The 17,517-nt window shown below is 56.0% G+C and overlaps 1 protein-coding gene across 3 annotated transcripts in view; it reads left to right on the top strand.

The window, feature by feature from the left end:
* The window catches only part of SRCIN1 (SRC kinase signaling inhibitor 1), a 40,145-nt gene extending 23,326 nt beyond the window's left edge, over nucleotides 1–16,819 (top strand). The window contains exons 12-21 of one of the 3 annotated variants that reach the window (XM_090290533.1): nucleotides 1,529–1,659; nucleotides 1,809–1,956; nucleotides 2,282–2,528; nucleotides 2,999–3,233; nucleotides 4,858–5,012; nucleotides 5,303–5,455; nucleotides 6,056–6,178; nucleotides 8,545–8,682; nucleotides 10,030–10,176; nucleotides 16,512–16,819. In XM_090290533.1, coding sequence (XP_090146659.1) covers nucleotides 1,529–1,659; nucleotides 1,809–1,956; nucleotides 2,282–2,528; nucleotides 2,999–3,233; nucleotides 4,858–5,012; nucleotides 5,303–5,455; nucleotides 6,056–6,178; nucleotides 8,545–8,682; nucleotides 10,030–10,176; nucleotides 16,512–16,646 — 1,612 coding nt within the window. In that variant the 3' untranslated portion in view covers nucleotides 16,647–16,819. The remainder of the gene's footprint in view (nucleotides 1–1,528; nucleotides 1,660–1,808; nucleotides 1,957–2,281; nucleotides 2,529–2,998; nucleotides 3,234–4,857; nucleotides 5,013–5,302; nucleotides 5,456–6,055; nucleotides 6,179–8,544; nucleotides 8,683–10,029; nucleotides 10,177–16,511) is intronic. The other 2 variants (XM_090290535.1, XM_090290534.1) reach the window with 2 other exon arrangements.
* The last annotated feature ends 698 nt before the right edge of the window (nucleotides 16,820–17,517 follow it).

Genomic DNA, 17,517 nt, shown 5'->3' with positions numbered 1-17,517 from the left:
AGATGTAGAAGGCATGCTGATAAGATTTGCTGGTGACACAGAACTTTGAGGGGGAGCAAATTGGTTGGATTGAGAAGTTATCCCCACCTGGAAAGCTGAGCTGAAAACCAACAGATGGGGTTTGACAGGAATGTATGTGAAGTCCTGCATGGGGGTCAGGGATGTCAGTGATGTGAGGACAGAGTTGAGATGACCTACCTGGACAGCAGTTCTTCCTTCCTTTCTTTCTTTTTTTTTCTATTTTCGTTTTGAGAGGTCTCATCGAGAGCAGCAGCTCTTTCTTTCACTCAATCATTCATGCCACAGTTATTTACCAGACAGCTATTCTGCTCCAGGCGCCCTGCCAGGTGCTCAGCATCGGAGATGACTCCGGAAGACATGATTCCTGCCTGCCTGGAGCTGCACAGTCCAGCAAACAGGAGCTCCAGGGGCATGGGAGCAGGGAGCAGACCCCAACCCAAGTGTAGGGGAGCAGGGGAGAGGTTCCCATTGAGACTTTAGGATGAGTGGGAGTCACAGTACACATGCATGTGCACACACGTGTGTATGGTTGAGTGGAGTATTCTAGGCAGAGGAAATGGCATTAAAAAGGCCCAGAGAGGGCAGCACATACAAGGGCTTCAGAGAAATTCTGGACGGTTCTAAACAGAAGCAAGCCAGACCAGGACAAGAGATGTCACTGGAGGAAAATAAGAGCAGCCCTCAGGGTCTTAGCTCTGGCCAACCCTTCCCTGTTGGCATCAGCTTATTTAATCTTTACAATGGCCCCAGGAGGGAGGAACTCTTGCCACCCCTGTATTTTGGATGAAGAGGTTGAGGCCTGGTGAGAGTAGCTAACTTGTCTGAGATCTCTCTGTAGGGCTGGGCCCGGCTGGGACTGGAATTTGGATCTGTTTGACTCTGGAGCCAAATTTTCAACTATTACCCTCATGCCCTTCTTGACTGCCTTGAAGAGTTTGGATTTTACCCTCAGAATGTTGGGCTCCACTTAGGGTTCAACACAGTGGGGGGTGACTTAGTCTGATTTACATTTTAGAAAGATGTAGGGTTTAAAAGGACACAAGCTCAGCATAAATCAGTTGAAAATCAAAAGCAGTTTTGTCCTCAAAGAAAGAGGCTGAGTGTCTGAATCATTTGAGAAGAGGTAGGTGGATGTGGCAGCGTCGGCCTGCAAGAAAAGAGACCCCTCAGGGGCACGTGCTGCTGCCTCCCGCTCTCTGAAAGGCTGCCAAGTCCTCTGCCGCTCCTTTGGCAGAATGAGGATCAGAGGACGCAAGTTATAGGGAGAGAGATTTGAGCTGATCTGGCTAAAGATCAGAACTTCAAAAGGGGACCCAGAGCCCCTGTTAGGGAGCTCTTCTAAAGTCTCATCTCTGAGGTTTGGCATTTCTGATTTCACTTGGGCACGTGGCCTGGTGGATGGCTTTTAATTTTGATCTGACTGGTGACCTGATTTCTCTCCAGCTGCCCAATTTCAGGGGGCTGGGCTGGGGCCAGAGGGGCTGAGAGGGTCTCTCTGTGGCTGCAGTGACCTGGAGAAGTCGGTGGAGAAGATCCAGAGGGATGTCTCCCACAACCACCGGCTGGTGCCCGGGCCCGAGCTGGAGGAGAAGGCGCTGGTGCTGAAACAGCTCGGGGAGACGCTGACTGAGCTCAAGGGTGAGCCTGGGGGCCCATGGCTGTGGCACGTGGTCCAGGTGGGAGTCCCCGCTGCACCCCGCCGCCACCGCAGGCGCTGCCCTTTCTGCTGCCCATTCTCCCAGTCCTCAGAGCCGCTCCCACTCAGCTCACTTCTTGTGGTCCCTCAGCTCACTTCCCAGGCCTACAGAGCAAGATGCGTGTAGTGCTGCGCGTGGAGGTGGAGGCTGTGAAGTTCCTGAAGGAAGAACCACAGCGCCTGGACGGGCTACTCAAGCGCTGCCGTGGGGTCACAGACACTCTGGCCCAGATCCGAAGGTAATTCCTTCCCTAGCCTGTTATCTCTGACCACTGATTTTCCATGGGGTCGTGCACTGGGCCCAGATTGATGGATCAGCCTGACCCCTTATCCTGACTCCCCTAAAGGTCACTGATGTGACAACTGAAGCTGCACCTCAGCTCTGACTTGTTATAGGTTTGGCTGTTCCTACTGCTGGATGCAGTCACTCCTCCCCAGGCCCTCGCCTCTGTCCTGCGAGATCCCAGAGCCCTCCTTACACCTCACCTCCCTCAGGCCAGGCTTCCCTTCCATGGGGCCATCACCTGCGGGTCTCACAGCTGCTCCTAACTCTTCCAACCCCAGGCAAGTGGATGAGGGTGTGTGGCCACCTCCCAGCAACCTCCTGAATCAATCCCCCAAGAAGGTGACGGCTGAGACTGACTTCAACAAAAGCTTGGACTTTGAATTGCCGCCCCCCAGCCCTCCGCTAAACCTCCATGAGCTGAGTGGACCAGCTGAGGGAGTCCCTTCTACCCCCAAAGGGGGCAACCCCACCAAAGGCCTGGACGCTCCTGGAAAGAGGAGTGTGGACAAGGCTGTGTCTGTTGAGGTACTAGGCCTGGAATGCGGGGTCAGCTAGGCTCACATGTTCTTACCACCATCCCAGGGTGGAAGTGCTGAGCGTTATGGGTACTTTTTCCTGGGGGAGGAAGAAGTCCGAGAAGCATATTAAGGGCGACATTTTCTTGCTAGACAGAAGAGCATATTATAAAGTTATAATGATTGAGGCAGTGTGGTGTTTGCATAAGAACAGACTATGTGGTCAATGAAACAAAAGAAAATGTTCAGAAACAGGTTCAACTATATCAAGGGAGTAGCACAGAAGGAAGGTGGCATTCCAGACTCATGGCCAACGCATGTAATATTCAAGGAGAAGTCCAAGGGTCCTCAGGCAGCTGGATCAAATGCGGGGCTTCCTTTACCATTCCTTGCATGTGTGACTGGGAGAGGGGGCCAAGGCCCTAGAGGTCCAGGAGCAGAGTCGCCACATAGTCCTCACTCTTACCCCCTCCTCTTAAGGCTGCCGAGAGGGACTGGGAGGAGAAGCGGGCAGCCCTGACCCAGTATAGCGCCAAGGACATCAATCGGCTGCTGGAGGAGACGCAGGCGGAGCTACTGAAGGCCATCCCTGACCTGGACTGTGCAAGCAAGGCCCACTCAGGCCTGGCCCCCACCCCTGACCACAAGCCCCCGAAAGCTCCCCACAGCCAGAAGGCAGCCCCCCGAACGGAGCCCAGTGGAAGGAGGGGGTCAGGTATGGGGGAAGGGAGAGGGTGGGTGGAGAGCCCAGAGGAGGGGAGGAGCCCCATCTTCAGGAGCTTTCAGGCTGATGGGGGAGGCAGGTGGGAGTGAGAATCTTTGTGCTCAGGCTGCTGGAAAAGGGAGGGGCTGAGACATCAGCAGCCTGACCCTCAGCCACGAGAGGGAGACTTGGAAGCTGGGTTAGAGCTGGACTCCATCACGGGCTTTTCCCACTGCCTTGACTGCTGCTGAGAGGACCCCTCAGGGAGGAGGAGCAAGTCCAGGCAGAGCCATCCATCTGCATCTCTGAACCAGCACATGCCTGGAGCCAGGCTGTGCTGACACAGGGTGCATCGCTGATCAATACAGACATGGTTCCTGTGCTCCTCACCTCCCCCAACGCCCCTGCCTGCGAGCTCACAAGATAAGCAGAAATCTGAACTAGAAATGGCAACCATCATTCATTCATTCCTGCCACACATATTTGTTAAGCACCTACTGTGTGCTAGGCGCTGGGAATAAGGAATGAGACACTGTTTGTTTTTAAGGAGCTTAAAATTTAATGAGGGAATAATACTAACCTATATGTTTGTCAAGCACTTATGTGACAAGAACTGCCCCAAATGTTTTCTATATATTAATTCTTATAATTTCATAACAAGCCCAGGAGGCAGTCACGGCCGTTATTCCCACTTTACAGATGACGGCACTAAGCTCACCTTGGTCTGTAGTCTGTCCCAGGCCATAGCTAGTGTGTAAATGAGCAGTGGGATGAGGTGCTAAATGCAGTGGTGGAGGTGAGCTCTGGTGTTGAAGAGTCCTGGAGGAGGCCCTGGGAGGGCAGGAAGGGCTTCCCGCCCGAGGGCACTTTTTCCATTGCAGTCTTGAAAACAAATGGGTGCATCTCTGGCTGGTAAGACAGGGCATTCTAGGGAGCGGAAACAGCTTGTGCAAAGACCTGGAGGTATGTGTTTGGTGTTGCCCAGCAGGGTCTATGCAAGGGAGTAGCAAGCAGAGCTGAGGCTGAAGGATTGGCAGGTGCACAGGATGCTGGGCCAAAGAACTTGGCTGTGTTTTGGGTGGTGGGGAGCCACTGAGGATCAAAGGCAGAGGAATGTCAGGTTTGAGTGACTTTTCTGCAGATTGCCCTGGGAACAGCCCCTTCCTGCCTGGGGGAAGGGAGAGCCTGGGGGGCAGGGTCATGCTTTTGCAATAGTTACTGTTCTCTCTTGATGGAAAAAGGATGAAGATCCATACTAGGGCAGGGGCTGACGGGCAGGTGGAAAAGAGATGAACTATAGCAGCATTTCTCAAACTTGAATGTGACCATGAAGTCACCTGGGGATCTGTCAAAATTTGGCTTCTGATCCAGCAGCTCTGGGTGGGGCCTGAGCTTCTGCATTTCTAACAAGCTCCCAGTAGCAGCCAGTGCTGCTGGTGCATGGCCCACACTTTGAGCGAGTGGCAGGGCTTGGTGCTGGCTGGCAGGGGGAGGTCTGAGAGAAGGAGGTGGGAGCCTGTGGCCTCTCCCCCTCTCCCTCGAGGAGGAAGCAAGGTTTAGCCCCTTGGAGTCAGATGTGACACACAGACTCCAGGCTTACATGTTCCCTGACCTCCAGCCCTTTGGCTGCCTGCAGATGAGCTGACGGTGCCCCGATATCGCACGGAGAAGCCCTCTAAGTCACCCCCACCGCCCCCTCCCCGCCGGAGCTTCCCCTCTTCCCACGGCCTGACCACCACCCGCACTGGAGAGGTTGTGGTTACCAGCAAGAAGGACTCGGCTTTTATCAAGGTACCACCCCCACCTTGGTCAGGAGATGATGAAGGGGAGTTAGGGGGTGCCTCAAGTGACCTCTGGAGATCCTCTGGGTGGTTCCCTCTCAGAGGAAGTGGAAGGAAAGAAAGGGGCTGGCCAACGGTGATTCTGCTTCTGGCTGGGGCTTCCCCCGTTGACAGGGGCCATCCTGGAAGGATGAGGAGCTAGGACAGGTGGGAGACAGTCTGGAACCCATGGAGCCCAGGAGGTGCCTGGTGCCGGAGGCAGGGCAAAGCCTGGTCTTGACAGGGGCCTGGGCCTTGCAGAAGGCCGAGTCTGAGGAGCTGGAGGTGCAGAAGCCCCAAGTGAAGCTGCGCCGGACGGTATCCGAAGTGGCCCGCCCGGCCTCCACACCACCCATCATGGCCTCTGCCATCAAGGATGAGGACGATGAGGACCGCATCATCGCAGAGCTGGAGGTGGGTCAGGGCTGCGACTGGCCCCCGAATCATCAGCCAGACCCTGCTCTCTTTCCCTGCCAAGCTGACCCCAGGATGAGGTGGCTGGACTGGGACAGGTGGCTGGACTCTTGGGCTTCCCGCTGAGTGCTGGCCTGTCCAGAACCCCACCCTTCTTGCCTCAATGTTTTCTCCACTGTAAAATGGGGGGTGGGTTCTAAAGTCTCTCCTTGCAGGCTTGAGGTTTTGATTTTCATCTTTGAGACCCACTCCCAAGTGCCCTAAGACACCCTGGGGCTCTGAGACCACTATTCCTGAATGTTTGAACATTTAACGCCCTCATACTCGAGTGCCTCCAGCCCAACTGAGACACTCCTGCTCCGGTGTTCTCAGCAACCCCCTCCCTCCCGTGGCTGGGAACACTGGGCTTCCAGGGCTTCTGGAGGAGAGACAGAGCGGAGGACAGAGTGGCCAGTGGCCATTATGAGGGGCCAAAGTGAGGCTGGGACCCCAATGCCAGCCCAGGCCACCCCTGCCCATGGGTGCCTGAGCCATAGGCCAGCACCCCACTGTCCTCCCTGTACCCGTCCTCCAAACCTTCCCCCACCTTCTGCTCCCCAGGTGTTTGAGAGAAGCTCAGAGTCTTCCCTCCCCCCTACGCCCCGCCGCCAGCTGATCCCTACCTTGCTGTCCCCCCAGGACCCAGGGCCCTCTGGGGGCTCAGCCCCCGGTCCCACGTGGAAGGTAACGGGCTGCTCCCCACCTCTCACGGCGCTCTTTCTGCCTATGCCTCCACAGCTCCCTGTCTTCACCTGTCACGCTAACTTGCTAAAGTGCTGGTCACATCCCCGGGTCCCCACCACTGTCGCAGCCTCATCCATGTGGAATCACCCCCTCCCCTGCTCCAAGGACAGGCAAATAACCCTTGCTTCAGCAACCTGGTATCCAGTGGCCCCTTGGGTCTGCTTTTTCTTACAGGCTTGATTCTGACTTGGCTCATGGTGGCCTGGGTATTCTGTTCCAATCTATGACCTGAGTTTAGGTCTGGCGTGCAGTATGGATTTTGTCTTCTCCAAGATGGGAGTCTGGACCAGGCTCATTAGATCACTTTAGGTCCAACTTAAAATCTTTGTCTGGAGCCCTTGCCTAGTCCCTGCCAGCCTCCCTACTCTGCTGCCTCCAGTCCTTCTTACTCTGCTGCCTGTGCCAGGCAGGGGCTCCGTTTCTACCACTAGAATCTATGTCTTGCCCTGGGGCCCAGGGCTCACTGGTGTGGGGCAGAGGGGCCTCATTTACAGCCTCCCTGTGACCCGCAGCCTCATTTTGCCCCCTTGGTCAGAGGGCTTGCAATGGAAGAAACTCACGCCCTTTCTTGGCTGCTGGCTCCATATCTTTCAGTATTGGGAAGTCCTTCCTTCTCTCTAACTTCAGTCCTTGCTGCTATCCTGCTGCACTTATTTCCTCTTTACTCTTTCTTGAGAACTTGGGGGGTGGAACTGCAGTCTGCACCCCAGGGGACTATGCTTGGGGAGGATGACCTCAGGCAGGAGGTGGGATGGTGGTCTGGGAATCTTTCCCTTTGCGCAGTGACATTGGGCCAGGAGGGCCTCTGCTCTGGGAGGGTAGCTAGCCTCCAATGCACACACAGGCTCACCTGACTCATCTGGTTCTCCTTGGCCCACAGAGGGCTCCATGCTGGCCACCACCTGATTTCTGGCCTGGCTTGAGGCCTGGTATTGCTTTGTCTCCCTGGCCAGGGGGAGCAGACAGGCACCAGATGGGTAGACAGTGCTGTCTGCTGGGCAGAGGATGGGCACAGAGCAGTTGGAGGAGCCATCTGGGAATGAGCAGTATGGAAAAGCTGCCCCCAGCGGCCTGTGCCTTCAGCACCCAGTCCTGGTCCCTTTCTGGCTCTGGGTGACAATCCTGAAGGGGCCCAGTGGGCAAAGCCCCTCCGCTGACCTTTGGGGCCTGGCTCACTCTCTGCATCCTGAGGCGCCATCGGGCAGTGGAGCCGGGCAGGCATGGGTCACCCTCTCTGCCTTCCCAGTCTGCACCCTCACCTTCAGGTAAGCAGGTGGCAGGGCTGGTGGGCTGCCTTGGGAGGGAGGCTGGGGGGCCCTGCTGCCCATCCCCAAATCTCCCTATAGCTCCTTTTAGTGGAAAGAACACTGGACTTGGAGTCAGACTACTTGGGTTCAAATCCTGCCTCTGCCACTAACTAGCTGTAGGTAAATGACCTTGAGTGGGTCAGATGACCCTCTTCACCCTTGATTTCTCACTGATAAAGTGGAAATGAGAGGAGTAGCCAATTCTTGGGTGACCGTAAGGATTAAAGGTGAAGGTGTACATGACAGCTGACACAAAACTGGTGCTCAGAATTAGATCAGGGTTTATGCAGTTTGGGGAGGTCACTTTCTGCCCCCACCAAAGCCAAAGCAAGGCATGTTCACACTGAAGCAGGTGCTCTAGCTCGGCCCAAGCCTGTGCACAGCAGAAGGATTTAGCCAAGCCCCTTCCCTTGTGGCTGTGAAACCCGTGGAGGAAGTTCTGAAATTGGGGGTGGAGGGACCAGGAGTCTCCGACCTGTGGTGAGGATGAGAGCTCAACCCTCTGAGGCCAGAGACCAACATCTGGTCCCTACCCACACAGGGCTGCTGGTCTCCATTATTCATCAATTCAACAAGTAGCTGGTATTCATCAAGCATTTACCATGTGCCAGGCCCTGTTCTGAGCATATGCCCACATGAACTCATTTAGTTCTCTGCTCACCCCTCATATTGTTATCCCATTGCAAACTCATGGGAGTACCTGGGAGACCTGCTCCCAGAATTTAACATGGGCAATGATAAGTCAATGTGTATCTGCGTTCCTAGATAAACTGGTATCTCTGCCAGACAGTGGGAGACTGGGGGCTGTGGTGGAGAGGCATGAGTTCTAGTCCCAGCTTTGCCTCTAATTGCTGGGTTAACTCAGGCCCCTTCCCTGTCTCAGTTTCCCCATCTATGGAAGGAAGGGGCTGGGCTCACCCATTGTCTAACCCACCATCCCAGCTCAGGTGGTTTGGTTTGCAGGGATCATATTTTTCCTCATCTTTCTTCTCCCCCTAGGCTGCGCCTGGCCCCAGGACTTTCTGCATCCCCCGGATCATCTTGACGGAGTGTGCCCCCAACCCTCCCTCACTGCCAGAGGCCAGGCTTGAAGAACCCAGTCCCAGAATAACCCCCACCCCGAGACCTCGGACCCTGGTTGGCAGTGGGAGGGACTGGGATGGCCCACAGGCTCCGCCAGGGGTAGTGGCTGAGGCTTCCCAGCCCAGGAGCAGCTTGATGCCCGAGAAGGAAGTGACACCTCTGAAGAGTCTGGGGAGAGGAGACTGCAGCCCAGAAGAGGGAGGGGCCAGGGTCCCCTGTTCTCAGGGACCAGCCTCAGACAGGACTCAGGAGCCCTCCATTGCTGAGGCCTGCCCCAAGGAGACCCCCGAGGACTGTGGACACGATGCCCAGCCTTGCAGTGGGAACTACAAGGGCCAGCCTGCTGCTGGCGCAGGCAGCACAGTGAGGCGTGCCAGCACCCAGCGGATGGACAGCCTGGAAGAGACACTCCGGGAGTTGGAAGCCACCCTGAGCCAGATGGGCACGGCCCCCTTTGAGGGGTGCCCTGGCAGCCCTCTGCCCCCACCCCCCAGCCCCAAGGTGGCTGCCTCCTCTCCTGTCCTCCTCTCCTGCCTTCATGCTCCCGTCTCTCTGTCTTCAGAGCAGGAAGGAGTTGGGAGCTACAGGAGCACTGACAACCGCTCTTCCCAACGGCCTTATCTCAGCTCCTGCTACCTTCCTGGGAGCCTGGCACCGAGTGGGGTTTGCAGGCAGAGCCCTAGGAGGCCGGGAAGCTGGCCTCCCAAGGGATCAGGCCATCCAGCCCTGCAAGGACCAGGACTTCTCTGCTCTGTATCTGTAAACTGACAAATAAAGTTCTCTCCCCCTTTTCCATCCCCATGCTCCCCTCCCCCTCTCCTGTCTGACTCTTTCTGTCTCTGTCGTTCTCTGCCTGCACCTCTGGGTCCCCAGAGCCCTTGTGGGCAGGCCTGGTACCTGGGATGGTTCAAGGGGGCTGGACTTGTCCATCTCTAGGGAGACTACCCTCATACTCCCATTGAGATGAAGATGTGGGCCTGGGGCTGCCAATCCTGCTCTGTCTGCCATTATAAACCACCCCCCTCATCTCAGGCATGCTCTCCTGGGCTCAGGGTGGTGCTCCTTGCTGGGAGTGGGGTTGGTACTAGGGACCTTTACTTTAGAAGTCGCTGCCCCGGGGGCGCCAGCTGCCTCTGGGCTATTTAAGGAAATCACCCAAGAGTTCTTGCTTGGGAGCAGAGTGGTTAGGAACCTAGCTGGTGGCCCCTGTTACCGCTCCTTCAGGGAGACCTTAAGCCCAGCCTCAAAGAGTGGGCCTGAGTCCTCGACTGTGATGTGGAGCCAGGAAGAGCTCTCCAGGGCCCACTGACGGGGTCCCAACCCCAGAGACCCCACCCAGGCAGTGCCTAGGGTTCCTGTACAATTTCCCCTCCAACTTTAACCCTGCTCCTCTTCCTGCAGAGTGGCGGCGGCAGTGTGCCACCCATGAAGGTGGTGACTCCAGGGGCCTCTAGGCTGAAGGCAGCCCAGGGCCAGCCAGGCAGCCCTGACAAGGGCAAGCACGGCAAGCAGAGGGCCGAGTACATGAGGATCCAGGCCCAGCAGCAGGTAAGGTGGGCACCGGGGGAACAGGACCGCGGCCCCATCCAGCCCCCACCCCCGCCCCTGCAGTGCTGTGTGCTCCCGTTGTGTGCTGGCCGTCTCCTGCCATTGTTCCTGAGACCACCTTCCTGCCCGCTGCCCAGAGAGACCCTTCCTGCCAGGACTGACCCACCAGCCTCTTGAGCCATCTCCTCTCCCTTCTCCCTAATCCCCCAGCGCCCTGGATCTGGCTTAGAACTGATGTTCTCAGCCAGGCCCCTCCCCCTCACAAGGCCCCTCCCACAGGGCCAGAGAGAGCCCTCTCCCCAGCTGCTTCTGCAGGAGCAGAGCGGGTGGACTTCTGTCCTCACCAGCCCCAATGACAGGTCCCTTCTAAGGCCTGGGGGTGGGAGGGGGACTTCTATGCCCCTTCAACTTCTGCCACTCCCCTCCCCTCCTCTGCTTCCTTCTCTCCATTCTCAGTGCTGCCTGCTCTTTGGGACCCTGCTCTCATATCAGCCTCTCTCTTAGCTCCTAGGCTGTCTCCCGGCTGAGGGAGAAACCAACTTGCATCTGCTTTTCAGTCTCAGTGTGTTCCCACTGACATTCCATGGGGAGGGGGAGAAAGGAGAGAGACTTTGCCCCGCAGATGGGGAAGGAGCCGAAGGGATGCTTCACCCTTTTTCAGATTTAATTAGCAAGCTTGGGGTATAGAGCTGACAACCTCATCCACAGGTGTTTCTGTCCTGTGGTCCACCTGCGGCTGGGTCAGAGGTGCAGGGTGGGCCCTGGGCCTAGATGTGGAGCGACCTTTAGTCGCTTATCTAGTTCAATGAATATTTCTCAGTAGCTCCTATATGCCCAGCCCCCATTCTGGATGCTGGGGTGGGGTTCAGGGCTGTGAAATGTCCAGATGCTGTGCCCCGAAGAAGGTTCTAGGCTCAGAGGCAGGAGGTTAGAGATGAGTGAGTCCAGCCACCTCCACTATGAGGAAGGTCCTTCTTATCCCCTTTTGATAGATGGGGAAACTGAGGCTTTATGCGAGATCACACAGCTGGCCAGCAGTGGAGCGGGATTCAAATCCAGACTGCCTGACACCCCTCCCCTAAACCACGTTTGCTTCATCCTGTTCATCAGACCCCTCTCTCCGATGTCATTATGATCCACCATCTCTCACCCTGACTCCCAGCTTCTCCCACACAGGGTCCCTGGCGCACTACCCTCTCTCCTGACCCCCTCTGCCCCAACCCCCCCAGTCACCGAGTCACTGCCATGGCCTCCGTGCCTTTCCTTCATTCCCTCCTCAACCCACTCCGCTGCCACTCCAGCCCCCGCGCTGGGCGTGGCTAGGTCCCCAGTGGCCTCCAAACTGTATCCTCCCCACCCCTCTGCAGCATGAGCGGCATATTACCCCACCCCCACCCCCGCACACACGCACCGGGGGCTGTGTTGACCCACCATTCCTTGACATCCACTCACCCTGACCCTCCTGACTCCTTTCTGGGCGGTTCTCCTCTGCGCGGCCGCTTCACTTCACCGCCTGGTTCCTCTTCAGCCCCTTTTGTCCTCACACCACATGCACCTCTCTCGGGCACCAGATGCCATCTGTCCCTGCCCAGGTCTCTGTTCTGAGCTCAGGCCTGCCAGCTGCTTTCCCCTCAGGAAATGTCACCTACCCACAGGTGTCCCCCCACACGTGGGCATCTCTGGGAGCTCCCTCCCCCCTCCCCTCATCTCCTCCACAGACATAGTTGTTCTTTTTTCCCACTTCTGCCGCTGGTCTTGCTATGGCCTTCACGGTCACTTTTCCAGTAGCCTTTCTTTAAAAAAGCATCTTTTTTCTTATACAGTAATACATGTTCTGTGTAAAAGTTGTTTCCAGTATAAAGGCAGGGAAAAGATTCACCCACTGCCTAAATGCACGCCCTTCTGAGCTCTCCTTTCGACTTCTGCCACCTTTAGCCTCCTTTCCTAGCCCTGTGGGGTGGCAGGGGTGTTTGTAAAATGCAGATATGATTCTGTCACTCCCCCAGCTTGAAACCTGTGCCTACCGGCCCCTGTTGGATAAGGAAATAGTCCTTCCCGTGCTGCCCAGGGCACTTCATGACAGCTTCCTTGCACCCAGTTCTCCCTACACCCCCCCCACATCCTCAACTTGCTCAGCCACCCAGGGTCACCTGGCCTCTGGCCTCTGGGCTGGGACACCGCTCTACACCACTCAGTCTGTGACCTTGGTGGAAGTCCTCTGCCCTCTGTAGGTGCCTTCCTCATCTGTACAATGAGGACAAAAACCCAGCAGCAGGTCCTGAGGTCACATAACGCTGAGTGTGGGAGAGAACCCTGAAAGCCACCAGGTGCTCTCCAAAGGGAAGGAGTCACCACCATCCTTGGTCACACTGTACACTTGTCAAGGGCTGGGCACAGGCCTCTTCCTCATCACGTACGTAGTTCTAATACTTGGGGCTCGAAGCTGTCTTTGATAGTCATGGGGGGAGGGAAATAGAAGTGCCAGGACCAGAGACACAGGAATTGGAGGCCAGGGAAGGCAGTTTCAAGATGGGGCAACAGAGCCTGATACCTCAGAGGAATCAGAGACATAACTGAGAAAAATCACTTGGATGGTGTGCTCAAGACCCAGGGGAGGGATGGCGGCCGAGAAATCTGCGAGCACCTACGGGGTCTCCTCAGTTGGTGCGAATGAAGGGACTGTAATGAAGTCCCCCACCCCGCCCCCACCCCAGAGGGTTGAGGGAAAACACGAGGGATGCTGAGGCACCCAGGGACTAGTGCAAGCAGGAGGCGGGACCTCCCTGGGGAGAGGGGGGCAGGGAGGCACAGAGTTTAGGGAGCCCAGTGAGAGCTGGGCAGCAGGAACTATAGTTACAGAGGGCGGAGGGCGGGGCTCCTGTTAGCAACTTGACACCAAGGAGGGAGGTGGCAGGGAAGAAACGTCACCCCCATCACTGTCCACCTGCCATCCCATCCATTGGCCACACCCGACCGGAAGCTAGTCAGCAAAGGCACGGTGTGAGTGGTAGTGGTGGGGGGGGATAGTCAGCCAGCCAGGGCACAGAGCAGGGCAGGGCTGGGATGCGTTGGGGGTGGGGGCAGTAGAGAGGCAGATAGAAAATAGCCAGCACACATTCCATGTACTGGAGTTTGTGTATCTGACTTAGTACTCACAACAACTCTATATTTTAAAATACATGCACCTAATCTGATTTGTCTCTGCTAGTCCCTGCAGCACCTAGAGTGTGCATGGCCCACCTGGGCACAGTCAACATTTATTGGGTAGGTGAATGAACAGATGAATGAATTTGCCGTGGATCAAGCCCAAACCAGATGAAAATAGACAAAGCAGACTCGAAATGTTAAAATGATATAACAATGAATAATAATCCTGAGCACAGGCACTGGGCCTCATACTCTGTGTGGCATCATCTCGTGTGACTCTGATGCTGTAGGGACTGTTTTCCCTGCTTTTCAGGTGAGGACATGAAGTCTCCAGAGAGACCCTGCTTAGGGCCATGCGGTGAGGAAGTGGCAGAGCTGGGACTTCAGCCATAGACTTATCATGATCCACCCACCTTGGGCTGGGAGAAGCCCTGCCTCTTCTGACAGTCCAGTGCCTGGTTCAGGCAAACAGCAGGGAAGAAGGCCTTGTGGGCAGGGGGGAGGTGCAACTGGTAATGGGCCTGGAGGAGGTGCCAGCAGGGTCTGCTGCATCCGGATGATTACACCTGTATGGAAATCTGTGCGTCATAGCGTGGAGGGACAGGGCCGCATGCTGAGGGCGTAGCAAGGTGCTAGCCTCTGACCCACAGGAAGAGGAAGGACGCAGGCCTCAGCCCTCTGGGCCCCAGCTAATGGTTCCAGTCTCCCCCAGCGGAAAGCTGAACGTTTGTGAGGTTTCTGCCCTGCCACAAAGGAGAGCTCTGCTTCTCTGGACGTAATTAGGAGCAACAGGAGAGGACTGGTGGGTGAAATGCCAGCAGCAGGAACCTTCAGAGGCAGCAGCTGTGTCACCCGAGAATTCTGAGCAGCACAGGGCAGGGTCACAGAACAGCTGGACATGAGGCTCCATGAGCTTCAGGAGAGTGGATTTTGTCTGTTGCTGCAGCCAGTCTCCTGGGAGGGAAGATGGCCTGGGAGAACTTTACCAAACAGACGCTCACAGAGCAACTGAGAGAGGTCTCATGAAAAATAAGGGGCTGGGGATGGGGGTGGGGGTCTTCCATGTGAACTCTGCCCAGTGCTAGCATTTAGAGGCCTTGCACTGGCTGTGGGAGAAGGCAGACATCACCTGGGAGGACACCTCACCACAGTGAATGCAGGAGTCAGGTGGAGGCCCAAGTGGGAAGGCAGGTGTTTTAAAGACCAAAGCCCAGAATAGAAGGAGGCTTTTAACAAGTGCTCAAGGGAAGGAACAGAAAAAGCTTTTAACTAGAGGTGGGTTGAGAACAAAGAGGAAGGCCAGGGGGGAATCAAACAGCCGGGATGTGAGATGTGAAGGGACATGGGGAGGAAGCAGCCAGACTGCTCCTCTCCCACCTAGCTTTGGGAGAAAGAACGTTAAATGGGCGAGTGTGGGAGGGGAGGGGCAGGACAGGAGCTTATGGTAAGCAACAGGGGGTAAGAGCTCTTGGTTGCCTTTAAATGAGTTTTCTCAGGGCCTAGGTACTGGGACAGGTGAGCAGAGGCCATGCCTGGCACATGGCTCTTGGCAAAGGACTGAGGGAATAGAAAGGTAGCAATGCTGGCAGCCCTGGACCCTTTTGAGTCAGGAATGCATGGCCACCATAAAGAGGAGGGGGGTAGGAGACCCAAGCGGGGAGCTTGCCTTGATTTTCATAAAGGGGAAAATGTAGCAGCCTGCAGTGTGGTGAGCACACCCCGGACGAATCACTGTGCATGTGGGGAAGAAGAAATGATCACCGCAGCAAGGGAGCGTTCGCTGTCAGCGGCCGCGCCGCATGCGATCTTCCTTGCCTTCCAGGCTGCTAGGGGCACGGGCTGGCTCTCCCTCTGCAAGGCTTCTGATGGAGCTGACCCAGCAGCCGGCTGATAATACGGGTCGTGGGAAACACATTGACCCAGCCCAGACCCAACCCACAGGAGGTCTCTGGCTATGGGCCACAGCGTTCTCTTTCCAGTCCTCTTCCGTTCTTTTTTTTGTTCTTTCTTTTTAACTCCTCACCAAAGAATATGTTAACTGACTCTTAGAGAGACAGAGAGAGAAACATCGATATGAGATAGCAACATAGATCAGTCGCCTCCCCTGTGCACCCTGACAGGGAATCAAACCCGCAGCCTTTTGGTGTATGGACGTCGCTCCAACCCACTGAGCCACCCCGCCAGGGCCCTTTCTGTCTGTTTTTTTTTTTTTTTTTTCAATCAATACAGCAGTTTTCATGCTAGTAGCTAAGCAAGGCCAGGAGGGACAGGGAGAAAACCCTGCCTGTGTAGCCCTAACCCAGTGGGTCTCAAAGTGAAGCGAGCGGCGCCAGGGTCACCTGGGGCATCTGCCTAATATGCAGGCTCCTGAACCCATGCCAGAGGTGGATTCTGGTGCAGGCCCAGAAATCTGCATTTGTGACATGCAAATGGCCCTGGAACCATACAGACCTGCAGGGAGGGAGTTGCTGGAGGTGGGGAAGGGACTGCACTACTATCAGAGGGGCCTGGTGAGTGCGAGGCATGTTACCTCCCTCAGTGACAAGGCCCAGCTCAAAGCTGAAGAAAGCTACAGAGGACACAGTTGGGAGGGCAGCTCAATGCCCTGAGTGCCTTTTCCTCCAGCATGGGGGTGAGGAGGCTCTTCAGAGAAGTGCTCCCCCCCACCCCAGGACCTTCTGCTTAGAATCAGCCTCCTGCTGAGGTAGGAAGGGACGCTGGCTGGGCTGCTGGCCAGCTGGGACTAAGAGCCCATGTACGCCCTCTCTGCTCTGAGGGCACAAACTACTGTGGCAGCTAATGTTTCATTTCTTCCTTCCTCTCCTGTTCTCTCTCCCACGCCCCGTCTCCCTGTCTGCTGGCCCTGGCGCGTCTCCCTGTGCTTGTCTGGTCTCTCCCACTTTCTCTCTTTCCTGTCAGTAACCTTGGACCTATATCCCCCCCACCCCACCCCCCGGTTCCCAGAGCCTTTGGTCCAATTCTCTGCCCCTTTCTACCCCTGCTGCGGCCTCTCCCCCGTCTCAAGAGGGCCACTCTCTTCAGATGCCCTTCTAGTTTCTTCTTTCTGCAGTTAATTTTCTCTTGAATATGTGGAGGATTTTCATTTTTTAAGGCTTCAGCTGGGGGCCAGCATGAAGGCCCTCCCTTCCTCTCTGACCTCTGACCCCTGACCCCTGTTTTTGTTCCAGGCCACTAAACCATCTAAAGAGATGAGCGGGTCAAATGAGACCTCAAGCCCAGTCTCAGAAAAGCCCTCGGCTTCCAGAACCTCTATCCCTGTATTGACTTCGTTTGGGGCCAGGAATTCTTCCATCTCCTTCTAGAAGCCCCCTCACACCTCCACCCCAGCCTGACCCCTCCCTGACCCCTGCCATTTGTCTCCCCACTCTTCCCTTCACCTCCACTCCACCCCCACCCCATTCTCCAGACCCTCCGAAGGTCACCCCCAGGCATGGCCCTTCTCACTTCTCTCCACTCATCCCTGTTTTTTTGTTTTTTTTTTATGATTCACTTTTAATTATCCTTTTATTTTTCTTAAAGCAAAACAGTAAAACTAAGAACCAAAACACACCACCTTCCTTTGATTTCCTGTTCCAAAATGGGCCACTTCTTATCATCTTCCCTCCCTTTTCTCTTTCTCCACTCTTCTGTCCAAGTCCATCTGGAAGTTCCTGTACCCTCCCCCTCCTCCCCCACCTCCCCTCCCCCCAACTTCCCAAGAGCACTCCAAATGAACTCTGAACCACGGAGACTTGGAGCAGCGAGATGGCCCCCTCCCCTTCCTCGGAAGCCTTCCTGGAGGAAAACCTGGACATTGGACCAACCCCAATACCAGGCTGGAAATCGGGGCGCAGGCGGACTCTGACCCTGGAGGCGCCTATCCGCGCTGCGAGCTCGGACGTGACGACTGAACTCCGCTGTTTCTTTGCTCTCTTCCACTCGTGCCCTGGTGGGCCTGGAGTTAAGATTTTGGGGCTATAAAGGGGCCTGAGAGTTTGAGGGGTCTGAGGTGAGTGTGGGGTATGTGAGCCCGTTGAGTGTGTCTTGGAGAGGAGATGGCTTCCTGAGACGCCCTTCCTGTGATGAGGAGCCTCCTGGCCGGTGCCGAGGGGGTGGTGGGCCCTTTGGGACTATTGGCTGTGGATGGTGGATTGAGCAGACAGCCTGACCCTGGGGACACTGCCTTGGGAGAGG

Source organism: Furipterus horrens, unplaced genomic scaffold, assembly GCF_987537825.1.
Source record: "Furipterus horrens unplaced genomic scaffold, mFurHor1.1.pri manual_scaffold_11, whole genome shotgun sequence".
Lineage (NCBI taxonomy): Eukaryota > Metazoa > Chordata > Mammalia > Chiroptera > Furipteridae > Furipterus > Furipterus horrens.
The sequence above is the reverse complement of the archived record's forward strand: the minus strand, read 5'-3'. Positions and strand labels throughout refer to the sequence as shown.